The sequence below is a fragment of the Staurois parvus genome, unplaced genomic scaffold (assembly GCF_062004578.1).
Source record: "Staurois parvus isolate SC_StPar_1 unplaced genomic scaffold, SC_StPar_1.0 ptg000008l, whole genome shotgun sequence".
Lineage (NCBI taxonomy): Eukaryota > Metazoa > Chordata > Amphibia > Anura > Ranidae > Staurois > Staurois parvus.
In genome coordinates this window covers 833383-859142 of record NW_028317804.1, presented here as the reverse complement: position 1 = coordinate 859142, position 25760 = coordinate 833383, and the positions used below count along the sequence as shown (strand labels likewise).

The window sequence follows — 25760 nt, the reverse complement described above, 5'->3', positions numbered from 1 at the left end:
AGAAAATTGTTATCAAATACTTACCATAATTTTCCTTTCCTAGAGTCTCCTCATGAAAGCATACCTCGGGTCAGCTCTGCTTCCATGGACCCCAGAAGGACCACCATAGTAGCACATAAAATAGCATAACCATCCCTTACCCAGCATTCTATCTTTAGTCTTGCAACAGGACACTGGGTGGGAAATATGCTGTCATGAGGAGACTCCAGGAAAGGAAAATTATGGTATGTACCTGTATTTAATAACAATTCTCTGTATTCCTGGGTCTCTTCATGACAGCATACCTCGGGACATAACTAGCAATATACAAAACAAGTGAGGGAAAAAAACTACACTTGTAAAACTAAAATGCTGCATAAATATTGTTTACTTTCGGTAACAAGCAGAGAAAAGAACAGTTTCGCCAAAATGGCAGAGAGTGGAAGACATCACATCCAGTTCATGATGCTTAATTAATGTATTTGGTGAGCTCCAGCTGGCTGCCTTGCATATGATTTTCATCAAGACCTTGGTGTGAGACACCCAAGATGCCAATACTTCCCATGTTGAATGAGCTCTCAATTCTTGTGGTGGTGGCAGGCCTTTAGTAGAGTATGAGAAGCATAATGCTGCCATTTACTTCCAAGCTCCTTGAGCGCTTAGTCTACAATCGCCTAAGCGCCCACCTCACTGACAACAACCTCCTCGATCCACTACAGTCTGGCTTCCGTCCTCTACACTCCACCGAAACCGCCCTACTCAAAATCACTAATGACCTGCTAAAGCTAATGGCCACTACTCAGTCCTCTTACTCCTCGACCTCTCTGCGGCCTTCGACACAGTTGACCACCCCCTCCTCCATTAACTACACTCCCTCGGCATCAGAGACTCCGCTCTCTCCTGGCTCTCCTCCTATCTATCCCAACGCTCCTTCAGCGTTACCTATAATGCTACCACCTCCCCCTCTCTCCCCCTCTGTTGGGGTCCCCCAAGGCTCTGTCCTCGGGCCCCTTCTCTTCTCCATCTACACCTCCTCCCTCGGCAAACTGATACACTCCTACGGCTGCAACTATCACCTCTACGTCGTTGACATACAAATTTACCTCTCCACCCCTCGCCTCACCCCCTCAGTCTCCGCCCATATCACCCACCTACTGAACGACATATCAGACTGGATGTTGCTCCATTTCCTCAAATTGAACCTTTACAAAACCGAGCTCCTGATTTTCCCCCCAGCCCACCCCCCCCCCCCACCCTCTCCATCACGACCAACAACGCCACCACCAGTCCCACCCCACAAGCCAAAGTCCTAGGTGTCACTCTAGACTCAAACCTTTCCTTCCAACCCCATGTCCAATCGTTGGCAAACTCATACAGGCTCCACCTCCGCAACATCTCCAAAATACGTACGTTCCTAACCCCAGACACTACCAAGCAACTTGTTCACTCCCTTATTTTCTCACGTCTGGACTACTGCAACTCCCTTCTCACCGGCCTCTCTCATCACAGACTATCCCCGCTTCAGTTTATCCTCAACTCAGCGGCCAGACTCATCCACCTTACCAACCACTCTGCTTCTGCCACCCCCCTCTGTCATTCCCTCCACTAGCTCCCGATTGCCCAACGCATTAAATTCAAACTACTAACACAGACATACAAAGCCATTCATAACGCAGCCCCAAATTACCTCACCGACCTGATACCCAAATACCACCCAACCCGTACTCTTCGCTTCTCACAAGACCTCCTACTTTCTAGCTCCCTGGTCTCCACCTCCCACGCCCTACTGCAGGACTTTTCCAGGACTTCCCCATCCTCTGGAACTCACTACCCCAATCCATCAGACTGTCACCTACCCTCCTCACCTTTAGGCGCACCCTGAAAACCCATCTCTTCAGGGAAGCCTACCCTGCTCCTACCTAACAGCCAATCTCTTCCACTCCTCCTACCACTCCATCACCCACAGCCACTTCCTCCTGTACCACTATCCCTACCCTCCTAGATTGTAAGCTCGAAAGAGAAGGGCCCAAAACGTGTTTTGTTTTGTTACTGTATTGTCTCATGTTTTGTCCCCACTATAATGTACAGCGCTGAGCAAACCTTTTAGCGCTACATAAATTCTGTATAATAATAATAATGTATTTCCTATCCAAGTAGTGATGACTCTCACAGAGACTGATTTTCTTTTATTTGGGCCTTTCGGATAGACAAAGACATTTTTATCGATTCAGAATTCCTTGTCTTCATGAGGTAGGCCACAGAAATATTTTGAACCCTGAGGCTCCTCTGGTAGTGAGGGTAGAACTGCTTCCCAATTATAATGGGAAGAGGTAGAGACTTTGGGTTAGCATTCCGGAGAAGGCCGAAGAAGGACTTTGTCCAGTTGGATGATGCAGAATGGTTCCTCTGAGGAGAGCTCCCTAAGTTGAGAAGCTATCTGAGCCAAAATTATAGCAGTTAGGAAGACCATCTGCTAAGTGAGCTGTTCCATGGAGCATCATTCAGTAGGGTGATATGGAAAATTTGAGAACCTCCAATACCAGAGTTAAATCCCAAGAGGGAAAGAGCGTTTGTAATGGTGGTCTTAGTTTCATGGCTGTTTGGAGAAATTGCTGCACCAAAGTTTCTTCAACCCACTGCCTTCCAGTCAGGGCTGACAAAGCCGAGATTTGAACTTTTAAGCTGTTGTAACTGAGCTAAAGAAAGTAAGTTTTTCCGCATTCAATGGTAAGGGACATTCGTGGAAGATTTTCTTGCTTGAAGCATAGTTTGCACAAGAGATAGAGGACAACCTCCTGCTAATAATCTCTCCCTTTCAATAAGAACACAGCCAGGCTCAGCCTCTGTGGGTTGGGACACTGCCAATGCCTTTGGAGCAACAGGACAATTTGTCCCATGTCGAACACCAGATCATTTCTTGGTGAAGAGAATGGAGGATGAGGGTTCTTTGGTCCAGAGATGAACGATTCTATTGCCAAAGGAAAGAATTCTGAAGGCGCCTCATATGCCATAGGGCCCACGGGACTGCAGGTCTGGCCGCTGTCAGCATACGCAGTAGCACCATGCAGTCCTCTGCACTCAGAGATGGGGATTCCATGACCATCTTGGGACAGGTCATTAACGGTGTATATTTTCAGCTGGGGCAGAAACAACCTTTCCCTTACTGTATCGAAGATGAGGCCCAAATATTCCATTGACTGTCCGGGAGACTGTTGGCTTTTTTGGTAATTGATTAGCCAGCCAAACCTTGCTAGGGTACATATTACCAAGATTTTGCGTGACCTCATGGTCTGTGGAGATTTTGCCAAGATGAGGACATCGTCCAGATAATGGTACATGCTTACATTGCGCAGAAGCAGAAGGGCTATTACCAACACAAAAGCCTTTGAAAAGGTATGAGGGGCAGTAGACATAAGCCAAATGGGAGACAGGTAAATTGGTAATGCTGACTGGCAATCATAAACCGTAAACACTTCTGATGACTGCTTGCTATAGGAACATGAAGATAAGCATTGGAAAGATAGAGATCATCCAGCCTTTTTTCTTCACATTACTGTCATTATCATCTGCAAAGACTCCCTGTGTAAATTACTGACTCTGATAAACCTGTTGAGATCTTTAAGATCGAGAACTGGTCTGTAGCCTCCTCACCATTTTTTCCCCCCAAAACATTCTCGAATAGAAAGCAGAGGCCTCCTCACCCAACAGAACTGGAACAATGGCCTTTTCTTCCAATAATTCTCTTACATAAGATTCAATTCTTTTCTGGATGCTTGGGCACCAAGGTTTCCACAATGCAATCTTGGTGCAGGGGGGGAGAATTCCATCCTGTAGTCTCATCTTTTTGTCAAAACCACCCAAGCACCCGAAATCTCCTTGCTCCAAATGTCCAAAATATGAGACAGCCTGGCACCTACTGGGGATGCTTGGGTAGTCACCCCATCAGAAAGATTTTTCTGCAGGCTTGGCTGCCTGTGCTGCCTTTGACTTGACATTGTGCAGGCAGGAGGACTGTATTCCTCTCCACTGAGGGTGAGAAAAATCACATCCCCTAAAGGCTCTGGATTCACAAAAACCTTCCCTATATCTTTTGTGGGGGGGGGCTGCTTTCCTCCAGTGACCCTACTAATGGCTCCTTCCAGAGGCTTGTCAGTCTAAACAGCCACAATGCTCTTTGAGGTTATACAATGTCCCATCATCCTGGCTGAGAAGCAAATAATATCTAGTGAGGATTCAGCTAGAAAGTCCAAAGACAATTTCATTTCCTCCAACGCTGTGATGACTGACTTGGCATCTACACCTGCTCTGACAACCTGCTCCACGTTATCACCGGGCGACAGAGCAATCCTGCTGTAACATAGGTTTTCTTGAGGTCTCCGTCTATACGATGATCCATTGGATCCTTAAAGACAACAGAATTATCCATGGGCAGAGTCACATGCCTTGCTAGCCTCTGAAGAGCCATGTCCACCCCAGGCAGAGTTTCCCATAGCTGTGTATCCGAAGCTCAAAAGGGATATATTTTAGTAAAACAATTCTGACCCAAGGACCTCTTATCCGGCCTTTCCCATTCTTCTTTGATTAGATTTTTATGCCAGGACCATCTTGAGAGGAAGCCAACACGGTGAACGCGTGTAAGAGTGATGATGGTGACGCAAGCCAGGTGAGGGCAAAATATATATATATATATATATATATATACAGTCAGGTCCATAAATATTGGGACATCGACACAATTCTAACATTTGTGGCCCTATACACCACCACAATGGATTTGAAATGAAATGAACAAGATGTGCTTTAACTGCAGACTGTCAGCTTTAATTTGAGGGTATTTACATCCAAATCAGGTGAACGGTGTAGGAATTACAACAGTTTGCATATGTGCCTCCCACTTGTTAAGGGACCAAAAGTAATGGGACAGAATAATAATCACAAATCAAACTTTCACTTTTTAATACTTGGTTGCAAATCCTTTGCAGTCAATTACAGCCTGAAGTCTGGAACGCATAGACATCACCAGATGCTGGGTTTCATCCCTGGTGATGCTCTGCCAGGCCTCTACTGCAACTGTCTTCAGTTCCTGCTGGTTCTTGGGGCATTTTCCCTTCAGTTTTGTCTTCAGCAAGTGAAATGCATGCTCAATCGGATTCAGGTCAGGTGATTGACTTGGCCATTGCATAACATTCCACTTCTTTCCCTTAAAAAATTCTTTGGTTGCTTTTGCAGTATGCTTTGGGTCATTGTCCATCTGCACTGTGAAGCGGCGTCCAATGAGTTGTGAAGCATTTGGCTGAATATGAGCAGATAATATTCCCGAAACACTTCACAATTCATCCGGCTGCTTTTGTCAGCAGTCACATCATCAATAAATACAAGAGAACCAGTTCCATTGGCAGCCATACATGCCCACGCCATGACACTATCACCACCATGCTTCTCTGATGAGGTGGTATGCTTAGGATCATGAGCAGTTCCTTTCCTTCTCCATACTCTTCTCTTCCCATCACTCTGGTACAAGTTGATCTTTGTCTCATCTGTCCATAGGATGTTGTTCCAGAACTGTGAAGGCTTTTTTAGTTGTCGTTTGGCAAACTCTAATCTGGCCTTCCTGTTTTTGAGGATCACCAATGGTTTCCATCTTGTGGTGAACCCTCTGTATTCACTCTGGTGAAGTCTTCTCTTGATTGCTGACTGACACAAATACACCTACCTCCTGGAGAGTGTTCTTGATCTGGCCAACTGTTGTGAAGGGTGTTTTCTTCACCAGGGAAAGAATTCTTCGCTCATCCACCACAGCTGTTTTCCGTGGTCTTCCGGGTCTTTTGGTGTTGCTGAGCTCACCAGTGCGTTCCTTCTTTTTAAGAATGTTCCAAACAGTTGTTTTGGCCACGCCTAATGTTTTTGCTATCTCTCTGATGAGTTTGTTTTGTTTTTTTAGCCTAATGATGGCTTGCTTCACTGATAGTGACAGCTCTTTGGATCCCATCTTGAGAGTTGACAGCAACAGATTCCAAATGCAAATAGCACACTTGAAATGAACTCTGGACCTTTTATCTGCTCATTGTAATTGGGATAATGAGGGAATAACACACACCTGGCCATGGAACAGCTGAGAAGCCAATTGTCCCATTACTTTTGGTCCCTTAACAAGTGGGAGGCACATATGCAAACTGTTGTAATTCCTACACCGTTCACCTGATTTGGATGTAAATACCCTCAAATTAAAGCTGACAGTCTGCAGTTAAAGCACATCTTGTTTGTTTCATTTCAAATCCATTGTGGTGGTGTATAGCGCCAAAAATGTTAGAATTGTGTCGATGTCCCAATATTTTTTGGACCTGACTGTATATATATATATATATATATATATATATTTTTTTTTTTAAAAGGAAAAAGATAGAAAATAAAAAATAATTTTCTTGTATCACTGCCTCATTTTTGATGCTTGAGACAAGGTACCAGGAGAGCTCATACTGCAAAGAAATAAAGAGTTAAAATGACCACTATATAGAGCTCCCACCTGCAGACATGCCTGAAGAATATACCCACACAGAGAAAGGGAATGCAAGGCAGCCAACCAAGGATAACTACAATAGGAACCTCCTGTGCTACTATTTAAGCAATAAATTCTAATAAGGGGGAGCTGCTAACACCTAACCATATACCAAGTGGAAACAAATAAATAAATAAACTGGTGCAGCACTACCCTGAATATAATCATATAAACATTACTGTATATCATAAAAATGGCAAAAAAATGTGCAAAGTGAATAAATACCACAATACCTTATTATCACTGAATTGATCCTCTCAAGGATCTACAGTGAGTAAGTAAATGTGACCTCCCCTGGTGTCAAGACCAGGAACCAGTGACAACAAAGCGTCCAAATGGGACCATAAGATTGTGAAAATAATAGTAAAGTGAATCCCTAAATGGGATCAATATACTTGTGTAAGTAGTGACCAAAATGGCTAAATTAAGTCATATACATTACAGACAGGTGACACTTGAGTGAATCCCTAAAAATGGGATCAAATATCACAATCGTGACAGGTGCCGATATAACACTCCAAGCAATTGATTCAATAAACATTTAGAAAATTGCATCAACAATCCTTAAACATAAATAATTACATAAAACAGTCCAAAAAAAGAAGGAAAAAGTCCAAAGGTGCGTGAACACCTAAAATATTCCAAAAGCTTTAGGTGCAAGTGATATTGTGGATTTGCATAACCACCGATTGGAAATAATCCATGTGTGGTTAAATTGCCCCCTCACCTCCTTGCAGCGACCCTAAAAGGGCCAAATCGCTTATTGGAGCTCAGACCGGGGATCTTCTAGGATTAGTTTCCCCTTGCGCAGTTGATACCCGTCCAGACTGGTGATACCCCCCTCAGTATTAAAGAGAAGCAGCCAGGTCTCCTCCAATATTGATATGGATAATGCAGCCAGCTCACATCACAAATAGGGCAAGGATAGAAAAAAGACCTCCCATAGTGTAAATCAGTTTTAATAACTCTTAAAATTAAATAGCAGCCAAATGCCGACTCACATTACATCAGATAAAACAAGCAGTAAACCTCATGCTATGGGTGTACTTGCATGGGTTAGTTGGGTGCAGCAAGATGGCGTCCGCTCCAGAAGTATGTCACCACGCTCACGTCCTATGCGTTACGTCACATTGTCATGTGACTTCATCAGGGCATCATTATGGGTGATAGGCGGACTTTATATAGGGAGTCAGTATGTCAATCATGGGAACCAGGGGCGGACCTCCCGCGGCCATTTTATTGAGGTCTGATACCGAGGACAGACCTATGCCCAGCACCTGCTTCTCAGGAATCTCCCGCGGCCAATATACAAAACAAAAAATGTATATACTATGCTACATTCCGTATGCTAAATCTAAACTAAAATAAATGGGAGTGCAATGGAGGCATGCAACCAAAAAGCCCTAAACAAAAATAAAAAAAATGTGGCCATTTAACCGAGGCTCTAAGGGGAAAATCACAATTAAATACATAACAATGAAAAATATATTTCCTCATAGAGGACCCACGACAGCCATACTAAAAAGCAAGAAAGCTTATTAACAACTAATAATAATCAATGACTGCACTAGTGAACCTCATCCATAATAATCATTTATTAAAATAAATCATCTAGACTTTATTAGAATATATTAAAAAATAATAATAAATAAATATAGAAACTAAACCCATAAAAAAACGCATGAGTCCAATAAGTACCCTTTACCCAAGGAATGGGGACCCCAAATCAATCTAAATATAAATGTAAATATATCATGGCTAATAAATTAATATTAAGATGAAACCTAATCTATACATTAATACGAATAAAATCTATAATGGGATAAAACCGAGATAAAAAAAAAACGGGATAAAAAAGGAAAGAGCCCCAACCTAATGCTCGATATTGTAATATGGGCGCATAATAAATGTGTTAAAATATTATAAGCAATTAATTGTAAATGTAAACACATATTAAAGTGTGTTTATACTAAAATAACCAAGCAAAAACACCCATACCATCAGTGCACATTGTATACAATGGTCAATGCATTTTATAATAAAACCTAAATAACAGTCAGGTAGCTATAATGTGTGATATAAATATACAACTCACTAATCTGGATTGGGAATACATATAATTATTATAAATATCAGTATCTTCATCATTAAAAACCAAGGGTGTTCAAAAATCACTAATAAAGCAATTGAGATCAAATTCCACATTTAAACCTCTCAGAACTTGTGTTTTCATGGAGAAAATCCATCTAGATTCTGCTTGGCTAAGAGTGCAGACCTTATTGCTTCCTCTCCAATGATTTTTATATTTTTCTATCCCCAAAAAGGTTAAAGGGGGGTCTCTATTATGATGTGTAGAGAAATGTTTGGAAACACTATGTTTGGGGAAGCCTTTTTTAATATTCTGAACATGTTCTCTTAGGCGTTTGCATAAGGGCCTCTTGGTCCTGCCAATATATTGTAAGCCACACTTGCATTGTAGTGCATAAATCACCCCTTCTGTTCTACAGGAGATGAAATCTCTAATCTGAAATTCCACCCGATTACTGTGGGTGGAAAATTTGCTATGCTTAGGATTTTGTCCTTTTGTGGCCTTGCAGGCAAAAACCTTTTTGATCCAGAAATGTGATATGGTTATGTGCTATAGGTGTATCCAGGACATTTTTAACCAACTTAGTCCTTAGGGTAGGGGCCAGTCTATAGATACATTTTGGTTTCTCTGGTAGCAGGCCTGATAGCTTTTGATCAGCCTTGAGTAATGACCAATGTCTCTTAAGATGTTTTCGATTTTTTTATAATGTACATTATAATCTAGAATAATAGCTAACTGATCTTCAAAATCAACCTTTTTAATCTTGTCATTTAAAAGTGTAATACAATCCATATTTGCAATCTCTTGTATTACTCCTACTTGGTCCTGCAGGTATCCCTTGTTTAGATAACGCTGACCTATAGTCTTCACTTGTTCCATATAATCTTCTTTGGAGGAACAATTTCTCCTAAGCCTTACACATTGTCCCTTAGGTATGTTCAATAGCCATGGGGTATAATGGCAACTGTCATGTTTCTTTAAATATTTTCTATATTTTGTTTCTGCTCCTCCCTTTCCTTTGGTTTAGTTAATGTTACATAGATAGCCCTCCCCCTTTCCCAGAGATGCATTGCAGCAAGCCTCATGGCATGGAGCAAGAAAGAGTAAGATCTTTTGATCTATCGAATGTTCATTGTTGTAAGATTCTCTCAGTTTATGGAATAAACTTCACAAGATCTACAAGATGTCTTATTGATTGAGTCAGTGACTGTGGTATCCAACTGAAGTTGAAGTTATTGCTAAATCATCACAACTGTAAGTTACAGAGATTACACTATCAATGCTTAGATTGTAGAGACAGAACAGTCAAAAGATCCGTGGAATGCTTCATATGAACCTGGCATTATTCTTGGGCTCTCTGTGAGCCTCACCATTCACAGAGGCCGTTTTAGAAGTGTCCTGAGGCAGTGATACCATTTGAGGGACCCTTAAAGGAACAGGAGCAGGAACCTGACCATACCTGGGAGTGATTGTTCTGGCTGATCGGATGAGACAAAAGTGATCTCAAATGCGTATTGATAGCGCACATCTGGTGAGTGCGCAATTCACTTATTTTCAGTCACATCATTTGTCATTCCTGAGGAATTGAGCACCTTAAGCAGAGATCTGCTACAATCTTCAAGTCTATTGCTTGGTCTCTCTCACTTACCTGCCACCATAACCACATATCCGTGGTCCTATATATGTTCTTTTGCACTTTAGTAATATTGCACCTATGCTATGGCAGTATGTGCATGATTTGCACTTTGTATGAATATAGCTATATCATTTTTTACGAGGAATTTTTATATATTTATCCAACAGCGCTGCACTGTCTTATATTACTATTTATTTTTAGAGGTTTTATGGTACCTTTTCGTGTCCTAGCAGCTGTTATGTTATAATAGCTGTCAGGGTCTGCCACGATCCGCGGCTCGGCGCAGGCGCAATGTGCCCGTTCACGCTAGTGTACGGGCACTAGGTCCTGGCCAGCCGCGGCTGAGACGAAGTCCGTGCATGCGCACTCGGAGCCAGGAGTGTGCGCCTGGCACCAATGACAGCGCAGGGCGCGATATCAGCCCTGCGCTGACAGGAATTGCCGAATGGTCTTTCCTGTATCCTGATCCTGTACCTGTGTTTTCTGATTACTGCTGCTGACCCGGATTGACTGACTTGCTGTATTCTCCTGCCCTGACCCTTGGCTTGCCTGACCTCTCTCCTGGATGCCCCTTTATGGATCTGACCTTCTGTTGCTGACCTGGCGTGTGACCCGACCATTCTTTGCCCGCTGCTTTGTACCGCACCGCTCCCACGGCTACCGACTCGGCTTGTCTGACCTTGCTCTCGCTCATCCATCCATCCATCCACCTGGCCTGGGCATATCCACCTCTTCACATCAGACTCTATTCCTGCAGGAGCCCCTGGCGGACTCCTCTACCATGGGTAGGTGTACTCCGGAGCCGCGACCTGGTCTCGGTTTACTCCAAGTCCATCCCCACCATCAGGGGCCCTGGTGAACAAGTGAAGTGGGACTTAGACTCCGCGCTCTGGGGGAACCTGTGCCATGGGTCACTAGAGGGGCAGCTAGACGGTTCATTACACTAGCGCTCGCATATTTCTACCTTTTAAGTCTCCCAGAAGTGTCTCCACTTGTAGAAGCTTACAGTATTCTCTCTTTTTTTAAGTGGCAGGCAAACATTTGGTTAACTACATCTCTGGATCTATTGAGCGGTGATATGCACTAAGCACACTCTGTGATTGATATACTAAAGGCAAATATACTGGACACTAAGCGTACCCGCAAGTGCAGTTGTTCTACAACTGAGGAGAAGCTCTGAAATGACGGGAAGCTCTGTTGATTTCTATCATCCATTCATGTGCAAACAAAAATTATGTTGTTTTTTTTTTAGTTTCCTTGTGTTTGGGTATTCTTTACAAAGTGTAGCTTTACCTCAATTACTAAGCTCTGGAGCAAGTGCACTTGCAGTTCACAGTATTTAATAAATCAACACCTCTGTGTTTATGCATTTTGCCATGCACTCATTTAATATCAACTATATGACCTGTAATTATGAAAATTTTAATGTAGTTGAAGAATTTCTACAAATCTTTGAGAAAAAAAAAGTAAATAGTACCAACCTGGATCATCTTCAGCAGTTTCATTGCTTGTAATTAGCATGTTTCTTGTAACATTCAATGATCCGTCATGTACTTCTGGTACTATTCCTAAGAGCTCGCACATCAATGCATAAACATGAACACTTTCAAAAGGTTCCACCACCAGACCTTGTTTGAATGAAGGGCCCACCGCTCGGAATATGGTTTTCATATCCATGACCTCATTATCAAATCCGTGTTCACCATTATTGAACTGGAACTTAGCATACTAGGACATAGTAAGGAATATTTGGTTAGGATACTGACTATGGTCATTCGATTTCCCATGAACCAATTGTATTTAACTGGTCTTTAAATTTACATAGCAGAGATTGCTGAATATATTGGTCAACAGTGGTTGTTCAGGTGTGGTTCACCTGTGCTTCTGTGTACAGATGTTTTAAATATACAGAAGGGAAAAAATGTTACAAGACTGGCTTTCCTTTGGCAATAAAAGTGACACTAAATGCTATAATTTTCTCATAGCATCCATATGGGACTTAATATTTCTGGCTTTGCTTAAAACTGCTAAAATAGTTGCAGCTTTCTATCAGTCTTCCGAAATATCACAAAGCCTGTCTTTTCTGCACAGCCCCTCTACGGCAATTCTCTGATAACTCTATAAGACTCCCCATTCCCCTAGGCTCTGATTGAACCCTTCCCCACTTCAGTTTGAGAACTTGAGTCAGGGATATGTACACAATGTCAGAAGATGACCCAGAGCTGCATGTTGGAGCCTTCTCTCCCAATCTATTCCACTTCACAGACCCACCTTTAGCTTGGGTCCCTATTTACCCAGAGGCTCGAAGACCATAGTAGGGCCAAGAAATACAACACTACATTGAAGAGTGTACACAATAATGCTTTCTTGTTCAATAAATGATGGCAGGCTAGTGAGGGTTTCCATGCTCTAGCTAATCTGTCCATCTAGTTTTCATCCAGCAATACTAAGGGATCCAGTAAGCACTGAGCACATTCTCTACAGCACTTCTCAGTCCCATATTGGAGTGTTGGGATTGGCTATATACTGTGGAATAGGGTAGTTAGCTCTCATGGTAGATGCATCTATATAGTGAGTCCACGGCAGACAGGAACTATTTTTCAGGGCCTGGTAGCCCACTTTTATTTAAAAGAAAGCAAAAGTTTACAAATGAATAACTTCCTACACAGAGAATTTACTTCAGCTTCAGCAAAAAAACACTAGCAAAGGCCGAGCCACTTGGCTCAAAAGCCCACTTAGCTTCAGTTGCAGTACCTCTCCAGGATACTTGGCTCTCTAGCCTTTAGTCACAGAACCCTGCTGCACAGCCCACCTCTGGCCCATGGATTGGGGTTCTCCTGACACCCTATTAGGAGCCTCACCAGACCTCTGTTTCTTGGCTTCTGGCTGGGTCCTCTGATCCCTCAGTGAGACCTTACAATTACGCCACTGGGAGCAGTCTCCACACTGGGAGCTCTGAGCTATCCTCAGATCTATATATGGACACCTCACACCGGTGTACTCTGTGTAACTGTGTCTGGTTGCAGGTGTCTAGCAAAACCTGGACACAGGATTGAATGTTCCGATCTAGAGCTGCAGAATCCAGAAAAAACAAATCCACACTTTCTCTGCCCAGAAACACTAGTTTGGATTGCTTCACCCTGTGTCACATTTTCCTATCTTCTCACAGTGACAGTCTCATCCTGTCACAGTACCTGTGACAAATAGCAAACATGTCAGACTTACCTGCTCTGTTCACTGGTTTTGCACAGAGCATCCCTGATCCTCCTCTTCTTGGGTTCCCTGCTCCTGGCTACTCTGCCCTGCTGACTGTCCCCATAGCAAGCCACTTGCTTCGGGGGTACTTGTGTGTGCCAACTCCCAAGTAGCCAATGGCTCCCACTGCTATGTCCGAGCCAATGCCTTAGTGCACATTGCTGCATTGGGATTGGACTTAGGTAAGTAATGGGGGGGGGATGAGGGGAAAGCTGCACACTGATGATTTTTTGAAAAACCATCAGTCCTTAGAACCACTAAAAGACAATAACAGTTTGCATGACTTCCTTAAAAGTAAAACTAAAGGCTAATTTTTTTTGTAAGTAACACAAATGTTATATTCACCTACTCAGTGCAATGGTTTTGCACAGAGCGACCCAGATTGCCCCCCCCCCGTTGGTGCTCCTGGCCCCTTCTCTTGCAGCAGCAAAAACTTGCATTACTTTGCTACTTCACACAGATATTCTTTTCTTTCCTGAAATGAAAAGAAACCGTGTGAGCTGAGCTGAATGCTCCAATGCCTTAATGTGATGGCATTGCTCCCTGACCAGCCAATTGCCAACCACAAACCTTAAAAATGTATCTATTTATTACAGAAATGTATATTGCACTGACCGTTTATGCAGCACATTACACATATATTGTAAACTCACATCTGTCCCTGCCCTCAAGGAATCTAAGGTCCTCAATGTTCTCTTTGGGAATTGGTGCCCGGAACTGAACTGCATATTCCAGATAAGGTCTTACTAATGATTTGTACCGGGGTAATATGATATCTCTCTCTCTGGAGTCTATACCTCTTTTAATACAAGAGAGGATTTTGTTCACTTTAGAAACTGCAGCTTGGCATTGCATGCCATTATTAAGTTTATGATCTACCAGAACTCCCAGATCCTTCTCCACCATTGATTCCCCCAGTTGTACCCCCCTAGTATGTATGATGCATGCATATTCTTAGCCCCCAAGTGCATAACCTTACGTTTATCAACATTAAACCTAATTTGCCTCATAGTTGCCCAATTAAATAGTGCATTGAGGTCGGCTTGTAAGTTGAAGACATCCTGTAAGGACGTTATTCCACTGCACAGCTTGGTGTCATCTGCAAAGACTGAAACTGTATTTTTAATCCCAGACCTTATATCATTTATAAATATATTAAAAAGTAAGGGTCCCAACACTGAACCCTGGGGTACACCACTGATGACTCCAGACCATTCAGTGTATGAATCATTAACCAATACTCTCTGAATATGATCTTTTAGCCAGTTTTCTATGCATTTACATACGGATTTTTCTAAGCCTGTAGACTTTACCTTACACATTAGCTGTGTGTGGAGAACTGTGTCAAACATTTTTGCAAAATCCAAGTATACCACGTCCACTGCCACCCCTCTGTCCAAGGTTTTGCTCAACTCCACATAAAAAGAAATCAGATTTGTTTGACAACTTTGATCTTTCATGAATCCATGCTGTCTGTTGCTTAAAATATTTTTTTCCAGCAAGAACTCATCTATGTGGTCTTTTATTAAACTCTCCAGTATCTTCCACACTATAGATGTTAAACTAACAGGTCTGTAATTACTTGGTAAAGATTTTGACATCTTTTTAAATATTAGGCACCACATTACGCCAGTCCAGTGGTACTATGCCAGTCATTAAAGTGTCCCTAAAAATTAGAAACAATGACAGAGCGCAGTTCTTTAAGGACCCATGGGTGTATGCCATCCAGTCCAGGTGCTTTATTCACCTTAATTCTGTCCAGATATTTCTGGATCACATCAGTTGTGAGCCAATGTGGATCATCTGGGGCTGTGTCAATACCATGCCCATTATGGACATGAGCTCCCCCATGCTCCTTTGTATACACAGAGCTGAAGAAAGTATTTATTAAATTTGCCTTCTTTGTCCCCAGTTATGCTCACAAAGATCCATTTTAAATTGACCGTTTTTGAAAATGAGTGGACAGCTGAATGTGTTTTACAATTAAAGTGGTTGTAAAGGATCAAGGTTTTTGACCTTCTGTGTGCAGCAGCCCTTTCAGACCACTCTAATACTTACTTGAGCTCCATAGAGATCCAGTGCTGTGCATGAAAGCCTTGGCTCTCTGGGGACTCTCCCTTCTCATTGGCTAAGACAACAGGAGGAACCATTGGCTCCCATTGCTGTCAATCACAGACAGTGAGCCAATAAGGAGAGGGCAGAGGTCTTTGGGGGCACTTGGTGGGATGGAGGAGCCAAGAGTGCTGGCGGGGGATTCAAGAAGAGGAGGATCGGGGCAAAACCACTGCTCAGAGCAGGGAAGTATAGCACTACCCCCTTAAGAGTCGCTAGAGATTTGGGTCCCCCTATAGTCCAGCACAGTCAGGCAACACTCATTTTCACAGACTTGCATCCAGGAGTCAGTAACCAGTCTTTGAGCTTTGCTTTTGTGATTTTATCAGGGGATTAGATAGGGTAAGGGGTTACGGGATGCCCAATGGAATTGTAAGGACAATTTTCCTGAGCTATGTACAAGTCTTTACACAAAAATCTTCTTGGTGAGTTAGCCAGCATCTCCGGTTGTACCACCGTAGACCCCAGATGAATTCTCCTGTGATCCAGCTATCTGAGGGTAATCCCTGAACAGAGCATCCAGTGCCTGACATTTTAAAAGAAGACAGTCAGAGGTAGTTGCTAATCTAGTTTCCCACCAGTGTGCCCCTATCTGATCCAGGGGGTGCAAGTTTACTCCCTTAGTCATTCTCCCGTGTTGCTGGTGAGTCGGTGGCTGCTACCAGGTCTTTTAGCTGAGCCGCTCCTTCCCTACCACACAAGTGGTCCCCTCTCAGGGGGCTGTCGAAGTCCCATGTTTTTCTCCTTCCAAGGACCTCCTGCCTGGAGGTGAGCCCCTCTCCACCTAGGCTACCTTCCAGGCTCCTGCTCTCCAGCCTTGCTTCCTCATCTTCCACCCGAACCCTCCAACTCTCCTACTGCTGAGCAGGCTCAGTTATTCTTAAAGGCTGTCCTGGACTCTTGCCAAGCCTCCTGTTGGGGATTGGCCAGGATTCCAAAGGAGTACAGACTAGCCACTCCTCAGATCCACCCACTGCTTCTAGCTCTTTCTCCAAAGTCCTAGAGCAGGGGGAAATTCCAGAGAGCTAGTCTGCAGAGCCTCTCAGCTCTGCGCCAATTTGACCCCTGCTAGCTATTACACCCAGGCTGCTACTCAGCCCTCCTGGCTAACAATTGTAGTCTAGCTACCCCTAGGTGACTAGGAGGGTGCAACATTAGAAAGACATGTTTGTTATTTTTATTTTTTTTTAAAGATGCCTTTAATATCATTTTAAACATCAACATATGACTGTATGGCATCATTTTTCTAGTAGTTCTGTAGATCTTTATGTAGAAATATACACTGTTCGAATTGTCATATTTTTCTGATCCACACAACACACCCTTTATATGACAGATGTGACATTTAATGGCAGTACCAAGAAAACTGAAGACTCTTACCCCATGAATGACATAGCCAGGATCGCCATATAAGACTAAGGGACTGATTCTCTCATGTTTTGAGTAATGCAGCCTGTCTGGCACTTCTTCCTTCTTGTAGACATTTAGTTTAGGGTGTGCATCTTTCAGAGTCTGATATACTTTTTCCAGATTTCCTTCTTTAGGGACCAGAAGTCCAGATGGCCCATAATCTACCAAGTGGAACTGAAGTTCAGAGAATGCAAAGCCTGGAATTGTTCTAAGCACAATCTCATCTTGGCCTTTCTGAACGGTAGTCATTCCATGGTCTGCTATGATGATAATATTGAGCCTAGGTTCCAGGCCATAGTGCTGTACCCTACGTCGTATGTAACCAACCATGCGATCCACTTGACTGACCATGTTTTTGCGTTCCAGAGTTTCTGGTCCATACTTGTGTCCTGTAACATCTGGTTCTCCAAAGTACAGAGCTACAAAGTCCAGATCTTCTTCAGTAAACCACTTCATCACCGTTTCTACATTTTCTTCCCACTCTGTCTCATTGCTATAGTTGTGATTACTACGTTCCACTTTTTTCACATTTACATTTTCACCTCTGTAGGTTGCATTACCACCAGGAAAAAAGAGTGATCCAGTTTTCAATCCCTGTCAGGACAAAATCATTAATTAGTATGATATACATGTTAAAAGTATATAGCATCTACAGACGCAAGAAATTAAATAATTACAACTGGCAAATTTTTCAAACTAAAAAGTTAAGGAACTAATGCATAATAGAGAACATTTTTAGATTAAATGAACCTTTGGAGGGACACTTTTAGTTAAAGAATGATCTCCTTCAAACACAAATATTGCTAGCTGTTGATAATTTACTCCAAAGCATTGGTTTAATTCTCAGTGACATTTGAAATGCTCCCCATTTTGTCCTGAAAGCCTTCCCAGCCTACCCTGTTCTCATGCATCCTTTTCCACAGGGAACTGTGTTATCAGGTACATCCCAGTGGCAGGAATCTACTGATTCCTGCTGCAAGGTTTGACAGCTGCGAGTTGCTAGCTGTGGCCGCTGAGCCCATAATGACAGGCTGTCAGTGGCTGGAACTATTTGTGGCTGTTCACTGCATGCAACAGGATGCACTTTCCCTAGTTTCCCTAGTGAGTGATTGCCAAGTGCTCCCTGGGGAGTGACTGCTGGACATTCCCTATTGAGTAACTGCTAAGAGTTCCATGGTGAGTGACTACTAAGTGTTCCTTATTGAGTAACTGCTAAGAGTTCCATGGTGAGTGACTGTTAATTGTTCCCTATTGAGTAACTGCTAAGAGTTCCCTGGTGAGTGACTACTAAGTGTTCCTTATTGAGTAATTGCTAAGAGTTCCATGGTGAGTGACTGCTAATTGTTCCCTATTGAGTAACTGCTAAGAGTTCCCTGGTGAGTGACTTCTAAGTGTTCCTTATTGAGTAATTGCTAAGAGTTCCCTGGTGAGTGACTGCTAATTGTTTCCTTGGCGAATGATTTCTAAGTGTTCCTTGGTGAGTGACTGCTAAGAGTTCCCTGGTGAGTGACTGCTAAGAGTTCCCTGGTGAGTGACTGATAGCGTTAAGTGTGGATGACCTCTTAATATATTTGTCCAATCCTAGAATATGGGATACTTGGCGCTAATAGAATTAATTTGCAAAAAGCTGAGGTAATAGATGTGTCCCTATCCTATAATGAGTTACTTTATGCCTAGTATAATTTCTCCTTTAAGTTGAAAGCGGATATTACATACTTAGGGGTGCATATATCTCCAACGTGACTAATTTATATGAGCTTAATTATAAACCTTTACTTGAAAATATATGTGCTAAATTACAGTTATGCTGAAAAATCACCAGCATACTTTGTTTGGGAGAGCTGCTACTGTATCTTTTACCTAAATGATTATAATTATTTCAGACAATTCCACTTCGCCTCCCTAAAGCTTTTTTTGCTGCATTAAAGTGATAGTAAAGTCCCGTTTTTTTTCCCTTTAACTTACAGGTAAGCCTATAATAGGGCTTACCTGTAGGTACAGTAAATATCTCCTAAACTAGCACTATTTTGGCGATGGACTCCACTCCCAACTTTATAATTTTTACGGGCATAATTTTGACGACATGGAAACAGATATTAGTTAATTTCCAGCTTGCTACAATTAATGGTCCATTAACACCTATAATGGAAAATACTGCTTTCCCATTGGCATGTAAACATGCACCATTTTTATGCTGGCAAATGGCTTAACCAAGTTATATTATTCAATCTGTAGCACCCTCTTAGTTTAGCTAGGGAGTGCTAGATCATAATGTTTAGACAGGAGCTGGTTAGCAGCTCAGGTGTAATAGCCAGAGGGGTCAAATTGTGGTCAGGGCTGGGAGACTCTGCAGGCCAGCCCCTCCGGAATTTCCCCTTGCTCTGAGGCTTTTGGAGGATGGCCTTGGAGGCAGTGGGTGGATCTGAGTTGTGGCTGGCTGCACTCTTGAGGGACTTCAACCAATCCCCAACAGAATGCTTGGCAAGGTGCTGGGAATCCCCTAAAAATTTAGGAGCCTGCTCAGTAGCAGGAGCGTGGAGTGTAGAGTGTGGAGAGTCGGGTGGAAGGAGTAGGAAGATGTGAAGCTGGAGGAGGAAGGCTGCCAGGAGACCTAGTGGGATGGGGCCTGCCTGCGAGCCTGGAGCTGGAAAGGCAGAAAACTCACTGGCCCCATGAGCGAGGACCACCTGTATGGCAGGGATGGAGCAGCCCAGCTGATAGGCCTGGTAGCAGCAGCCAACCAGAAAGCGGTACAGGAGAGGATCTGAGTGAGTACACCTGCACCTCCTTGGAAGATAGGGGAAGGAGCATTCTGGTGGGAAACCAGATTAGTCCCGTACTAGTGACTGTTCACTCATTTAAAGTAACAGGAGCCAGGTCCCTTGCTCCGAATAAGTCTCCAGATTGTTGGGTGAAGAGGAGCTTATCTAGGGTCTGGGGTGGTACAACAAAGAGATGCTGGCTAGCTCTCCAACAGACTGTGTAACAGAAGAGAGGCTTGAGAATAGTTCCAGGAGGTTTGTCCTCAGTTTTTGGTTTCCTTGGACATTCTATACCCCCTTACCCTATTTCAGTTCAAATCCCCTCAATAAACAACAAAACAAAAGCTCAAGGACTGATTTTGTGGAGAATATTGATTGCCTGGCTGTGCAGGACTATAGGGGGACCCAAATCAACACATATGTCTGCAAAGAAGACAAATACAATCAATTCAGTAATAATTCCACCCCTTGGTTCCACCAAGAGGAGCTTGGTTTCAATATATGTGCATACAGATATGCAGTTCTGAGAAAATACCCCCCCATTTTATCTCTTTTTGTATAACTTATTACTTTCAAAACAACAACTGGAGAAGGTATACTATTTAAGAGTATAGGAAAGGGAACTAAATGTTTGCTTAACAGAACAAGATATATCTAGATGTTTCTTACTTACACATAAATTGTAAGTAAGTGACTAATTGTTGCCTTGGTGTGCGACTGCTAAGCGTTCCCCAGCGAGTGACTGCTAAGGGTTCCCCAGCGAGTGACTGCTAAGCGTTCCCCAGCGAGTGACTGTTAAGCATTCCCCAGCGAGTGACTGCTAAGCGTTCCCTGGTGAGTGACTTCTAGGAATTCCTTGGTGATTGACTGCTAAGAGTTTCCTGGTGATAAATATCAAGAGGGGAGTGCCTCTTTTTTCGGGAACATCACATTTTATCAGTGCAAACTGTGGAATTAGTTATTAGCATTTGCAATACAAACTTGCAAAATAAAAACAGAACTATTAGTCCGGATTCTTAATGGATATTCATATACTGTATGTCTGCCCATCGATTGCATACGAATAAGCATATTGTATTTTTATGGCATCTAGTGTTGTGTAACTAGGTGGCATGTCTGAGTGATATACAGTATGTAGCCAACTGGAGTTCTGGGGCTCAAACCACCTTATTGTTACATTAGTAAAGGGACACCCTGAGAGCAACCCAACTTTTAAACAAAGGGCCAGTTTACTGTCATTCAAAATTAAGGGGGGCCGAACTGTGGCCAGTGGGAGTAAATAATGCCCCATCTTTGGTATTGGGGAGGAATAGTGCCACATCATTGGTATTAGGGAAGAAATAGTGCTTCATCATTGGTGTAAGTGGGACGAATAGTGCCCGATCATTGGTTTCAGTGGGTAAAATAGTACCCCATTTTTGGGGTCAATGAAAAGAATAGTGCCCCATCATTGTTATTATGTGGAAGAATAGTGCCCCATCATTGTTATCAGTGGAAGGAATACTGTCTCATCGTAGGTGTCAGTGGGAGGAATAGTGACCCATCACTGGTGGCAGTGGGAGAAATAGTGTCCCATCATTGGTGTAAGTGGGAGGAATAGTGCCCCATCGTTGATGTCAGTAGGAGAAATAGTGCCCTATCGTTGGTGTCAGTGGGAGGAATAGTGGCCCATTGTCAGTGTCCGTAACTATGCACCACTGTTGCTGACAATGGAGGCTAAAAATGCCCAAAGGCCAAGATAAAAGCATCTGGCCCCCAGACCACAGTTTGGTGACTGCTAGACTAAACTAATAATTTAAACATATAATTCTGCCACTAATGGGGCAACAGCACATCTCTTTAACAGTGGCAAACAGTTCACAACATGATAGTAACATAGAGAGGGAGGCCTATTTCTACCATGGGAGGGGTGTCTGTAAATCCAAATATCCCTTCAAAGGGGAATGCATATAATCCCAGTTGGAAAGGTCCATAGATTTCCCCCCTAAGGAGAAGCTAAATTGTGCTGATTTACTGCTCCCATACTGTCTCCCAGATGCAAATAAGGCTTTCCCAATGGTAGCTTACCCCGGAAGCCTCCCGCCATCCTATGTATATTCTATTCCAAGGTACCCCCCCCCGCAACTGGCAGCTGCAGAGTTGTCATGTTACCCAGGTGCCTCTGAAAGCTGAGAATCACTCTTTGGTGGTAGCGACATCTTGTGGCCAAATGGGGGAATTAGATAAGTGCCTTATCCATCCACCAGAAACCTCCAAACTATGGCCCTCCAGGAACTGCAAGTCCCATTAGGCCTTGCAAGAGGGCCATAGTTTGGAGACCACTGCCCCACAAGAAGGTCACATGCTCCCCCATACTCAGAAGTACCATGAAGGTCAGTGTGTGAATGGGGCAGAGAGAACTGAACAGAAGGTTTTTGTAAAAGCTACGAGGGCCAACTGTCCTTTTAATATTGTTGGTACATATCATTAACATTATCATTCACCAATCATTATTTTCCACAATTTTCTTCCCTTATATTTTATTTGGTACTTTAGATGTATTACAGTTGCCATCCACGTTATGCCTGGTTTATCAGATTACTCCTGAGCGCTGAGATTTGTCTGGGCTTGACAAGCTCATTCATGTGCATATTTTTCTTTTTGCAGTTTTTCACTTTTATTGCTTATAATAATGATGATCACTGTTATAAGCAACAGTTTTAGCTATCATGAATGGCTTTCATTCATGACAGCTTACTTACTATTGTGATCTGTGAATGGGTACAGTTAACATGGTACAGGGTGCCAGGATGACTGTTTTCTTTACTTTGTAATTATGTGATCAATATAAAATCTAAAATAAATTGAATAACTCAAGTGCTAACTATGGTGAAAAAAAAACAAACATTTGCAATTAAATGCTGTAGCAGCTTGTGCACACAACCCATGTCTCAGTGGGGCAAATTATACAATCATAACGTGAAGTGAAAAAATACTGCGCTGCATGAAACAATGGTACAAACCATTATATAACCAAAAAACAAAGTGAAGAAATAAATATATATTAGAAGAAAGAAATAGTAGAAAAAATATTAATATTAAATTAAAAAAAAAATTATATATATATGTGTATACAAAACACACCAAAAATAATGTTTTATATTTATGAATTTTTATGAATCAAATAAAAGTCATTCAAAAAATCAAGTTCAAATCAATAAAGTGTTCATTCAATAAAGTGTTCATTCAGTGAACCCTCCTTTGGATAATGAAAAATATGTGCATCTGTCATCAATTCCCATACAAAGACATCCTCCACCATATATCTGCTCACCTCATGCAGTGTGACCTCACATTATATAATGTTACAGTCTAACGGCACTTTTGGTCCCATATGGACTTAGAAGATCAGCTTGCTGAATAAAGACTCCAAAGTAAACTCCCTCCTGATAAGCATCTTTGTATCAGCCGTATTCCTCGTTAAAAAGAACTCGACATAGTGCTTTATCCTTTTAAACTTTTATTCATCAAGTAAAACATATTAAATACATTCACATTCCGGAGGTGTATTTTGCACCAGGTATGAAGAAGATCCAGTGATGTACTGATTAAACACAAGATGGCAGTATCATCTCAGCAGCAGAGTCCTGTACATGCTCAAAACTGACACCATCCGTAATGTAATTCACGTTCCTGCGTTCAAAATTTGATTTTTTGAATGAGTTTTATTTGATTCATACTTAAAATATTCTTTATTTTTGGTATGTGTGTGTGTGTATATATATATATATATATATATATATATATATATATATATTTATAAATTTATATTTTTATTTCAATATTAATATTTTTCTACTATTTTCTCTTCTGATATATATTTATTTCTTCACTTTGTTTTTTGGTTATATAATGGTTTGTACCATTTCATGTAGTGCAGCATTTTTTCGCTTCACATTCACATTTTTTCGCTTCACATTATGATTGTATGTGATCAATATGAACAATCATATTGATCACATGATACCCGGCTGCTCACAGTCGCTGAGCACTGAGCACCTTGATCCCACAGGCCACGGGATTGCCCTGCTATGCGGCCCAGGTGGCTCACTAGTGCGCATGTGCTAGGTGATGTACAGGTACGTCACTAGCCTGGCTGTGCCGCCTACCTGCAGTAAATGTACTGTGGGTGGGCAGCAAGCGGTTAATGTACAGTGTTCAACCCCACCCCCATGCATGTGTACAATCCAAACGCACACGTTCCTGTGTTAAAAATGACTGTGTATAAGTGGGTGCTGCAGCGACCGCAGGCTGGAACTGAACAGAATCAGCACTGGAAAATGTCACCAGCACACCCAAGATCACCAATATGGGTCCAAAATTTTAATGAACTATCACATAGTTACACCAAGGCAATGTTTTGGAGTCTCGCAGGACCCCTTCATCAGGCATGTCACTAGGTGAATAATGTGCACTGTGTTCCCTGTGCCTCCTGGTATATGCATGTCACATATCCCTGAGTCATAGTGCTCCACAAAAGGGCCTAGTAGCACATCATCAAGAGACCCACCAGGGAAAACCTGGAAGATCCGGCAGCCTCCTGATGATGTCACAAAGAACATGGTGGCACAGGACCCAATCGATGGCAGAAGAGAAGAGGATTCTGCAAGACCAAGACAACACTGGATTGGTGAGTATCTGAACCTTGCAGAACCTACAATCCAGTCAGAAGGTCTTTAAAAAACTGGGGGGGGGGAGGGGGTGAAGATCTACTTTACATAAGGCTTAAATATGCAAGTTTCCCCTATATTTTGCTATCTGTACATCTGTACATTAACCACTAGGGGCAGCTTTTAGTGGCTCTCTCTCTAAAACAACTGTTGAGTTAGGATATAAGCTACACCCCTCCTCAATCCATACTTCCAAGATACCATGAGAATTCTACATTCCTCACACTGCCAAAGTACAATTGGTTTACCTACATTGGTTGGTTCTTCCTTTAAACTAGAGTCTGAGGTTTATGCTGCTAGCTGCCTATTTTTGTATTGCAGAGCAATACAAAGCAGCATCCTGGTGCTGACAGTGGAGAGATCTGTATTGTTTACATACAGACCTCCTCTGTCACTGTTCCATGGCAATCACCGGGTGCTGGCAGAGATTTTCCGGACAGGACCCGGTGATCGACAACTGAAGCCGCCAATGGCAGCACGGGTAGGGCGGAGCAGGTTAGGGCGGTGTGCGCATGTCTTGTACCGGGAAATGCAAAATCGCGTATATATACACACACGTGATTTTGCGCAGCCTTGCCACTCTGTAGCAGTACTTCTGTGGGAAGTGGTTAAGATGAACAGTCCCAGGTAAGGAGCTAATCAGGTTTCCCACCAGAGTGTTATTTTACCCATAGCTGGCCCAGGGGGTGTAGGATTACTCATTCTTTCCTATGAGCTGGTTTAGGTAGGTGGCTGCCTTTAGGCCTTCTGCTGGGCTGGCTCTTTTCCTGGCTCCACAGGGAGTCCTGAGTGATCCTCCTATCCAGTTCCCAGCCTGTTGGTAGGCCCCTTCCCACTGGGCCTCCTCCCAGGCTCCTGCATCTCTTCCTCTCTCACATCTTCCACCCCAACTCTCCTGCTGCTGAGCAGGCTCAATCACACTTAAAGGCTGCCCTGGCCCCATGGCAAGCCTCCTGCTTGGGGATTGGCCAGAGTCCTCAAAGTGTGCAGGCCAGCCACTCCTCATCCCCGCTCACTGTTTCTAGAATCTTCTCCAAGATTCTCCAAGGTATCGGGGAACTGATCTGCAGAGCCTCTCAGCCCTGATCCAAATTTGACCCTGCTGACTATTTCCCCAGGCTTCTGCTCAGCCTCTTTACCTAAAAACTAGCTCCCCCCGGGAGTCACTTTGGGTGGGGGGCCCATGGAACCCATCTCACTTTAGAGAGGTGGGGAGACCCCCGTCTCAGCTCCCAGGAAGTAAGGGAAAGTA

At 42.9% G+C, this 25760-nt stretch overlaps 1 protein-coding gene across 1 annotated transcript in view; it reads right to left on the bottom strand.

Moving 5' to 3' along the window:
• Positions 1 to 25760, bottom strand: part of ENPP7 (ectonucleotide pyrophosphatase/phosphodiesterase 7) — a 98558-nt gene that overhangs the window by 15934 nt on the left and 56864 nt on the right. The window contains exons 3-4 of the mRNA XM_089668702.1: positions 17008 to 17631; positions 11742 to 11988 (exon numbers count right to left, since the gene is read on the bottom strand). Coding sequence (XP_089524828.1) covers positions 11742 to 11988; positions 17008 to 17631 — 871 coding nt within the window. The remainder of the gene's footprint in view (positions 1 to 11741; positions 11989 to 17007; positions 17632 to 25760) is intronic.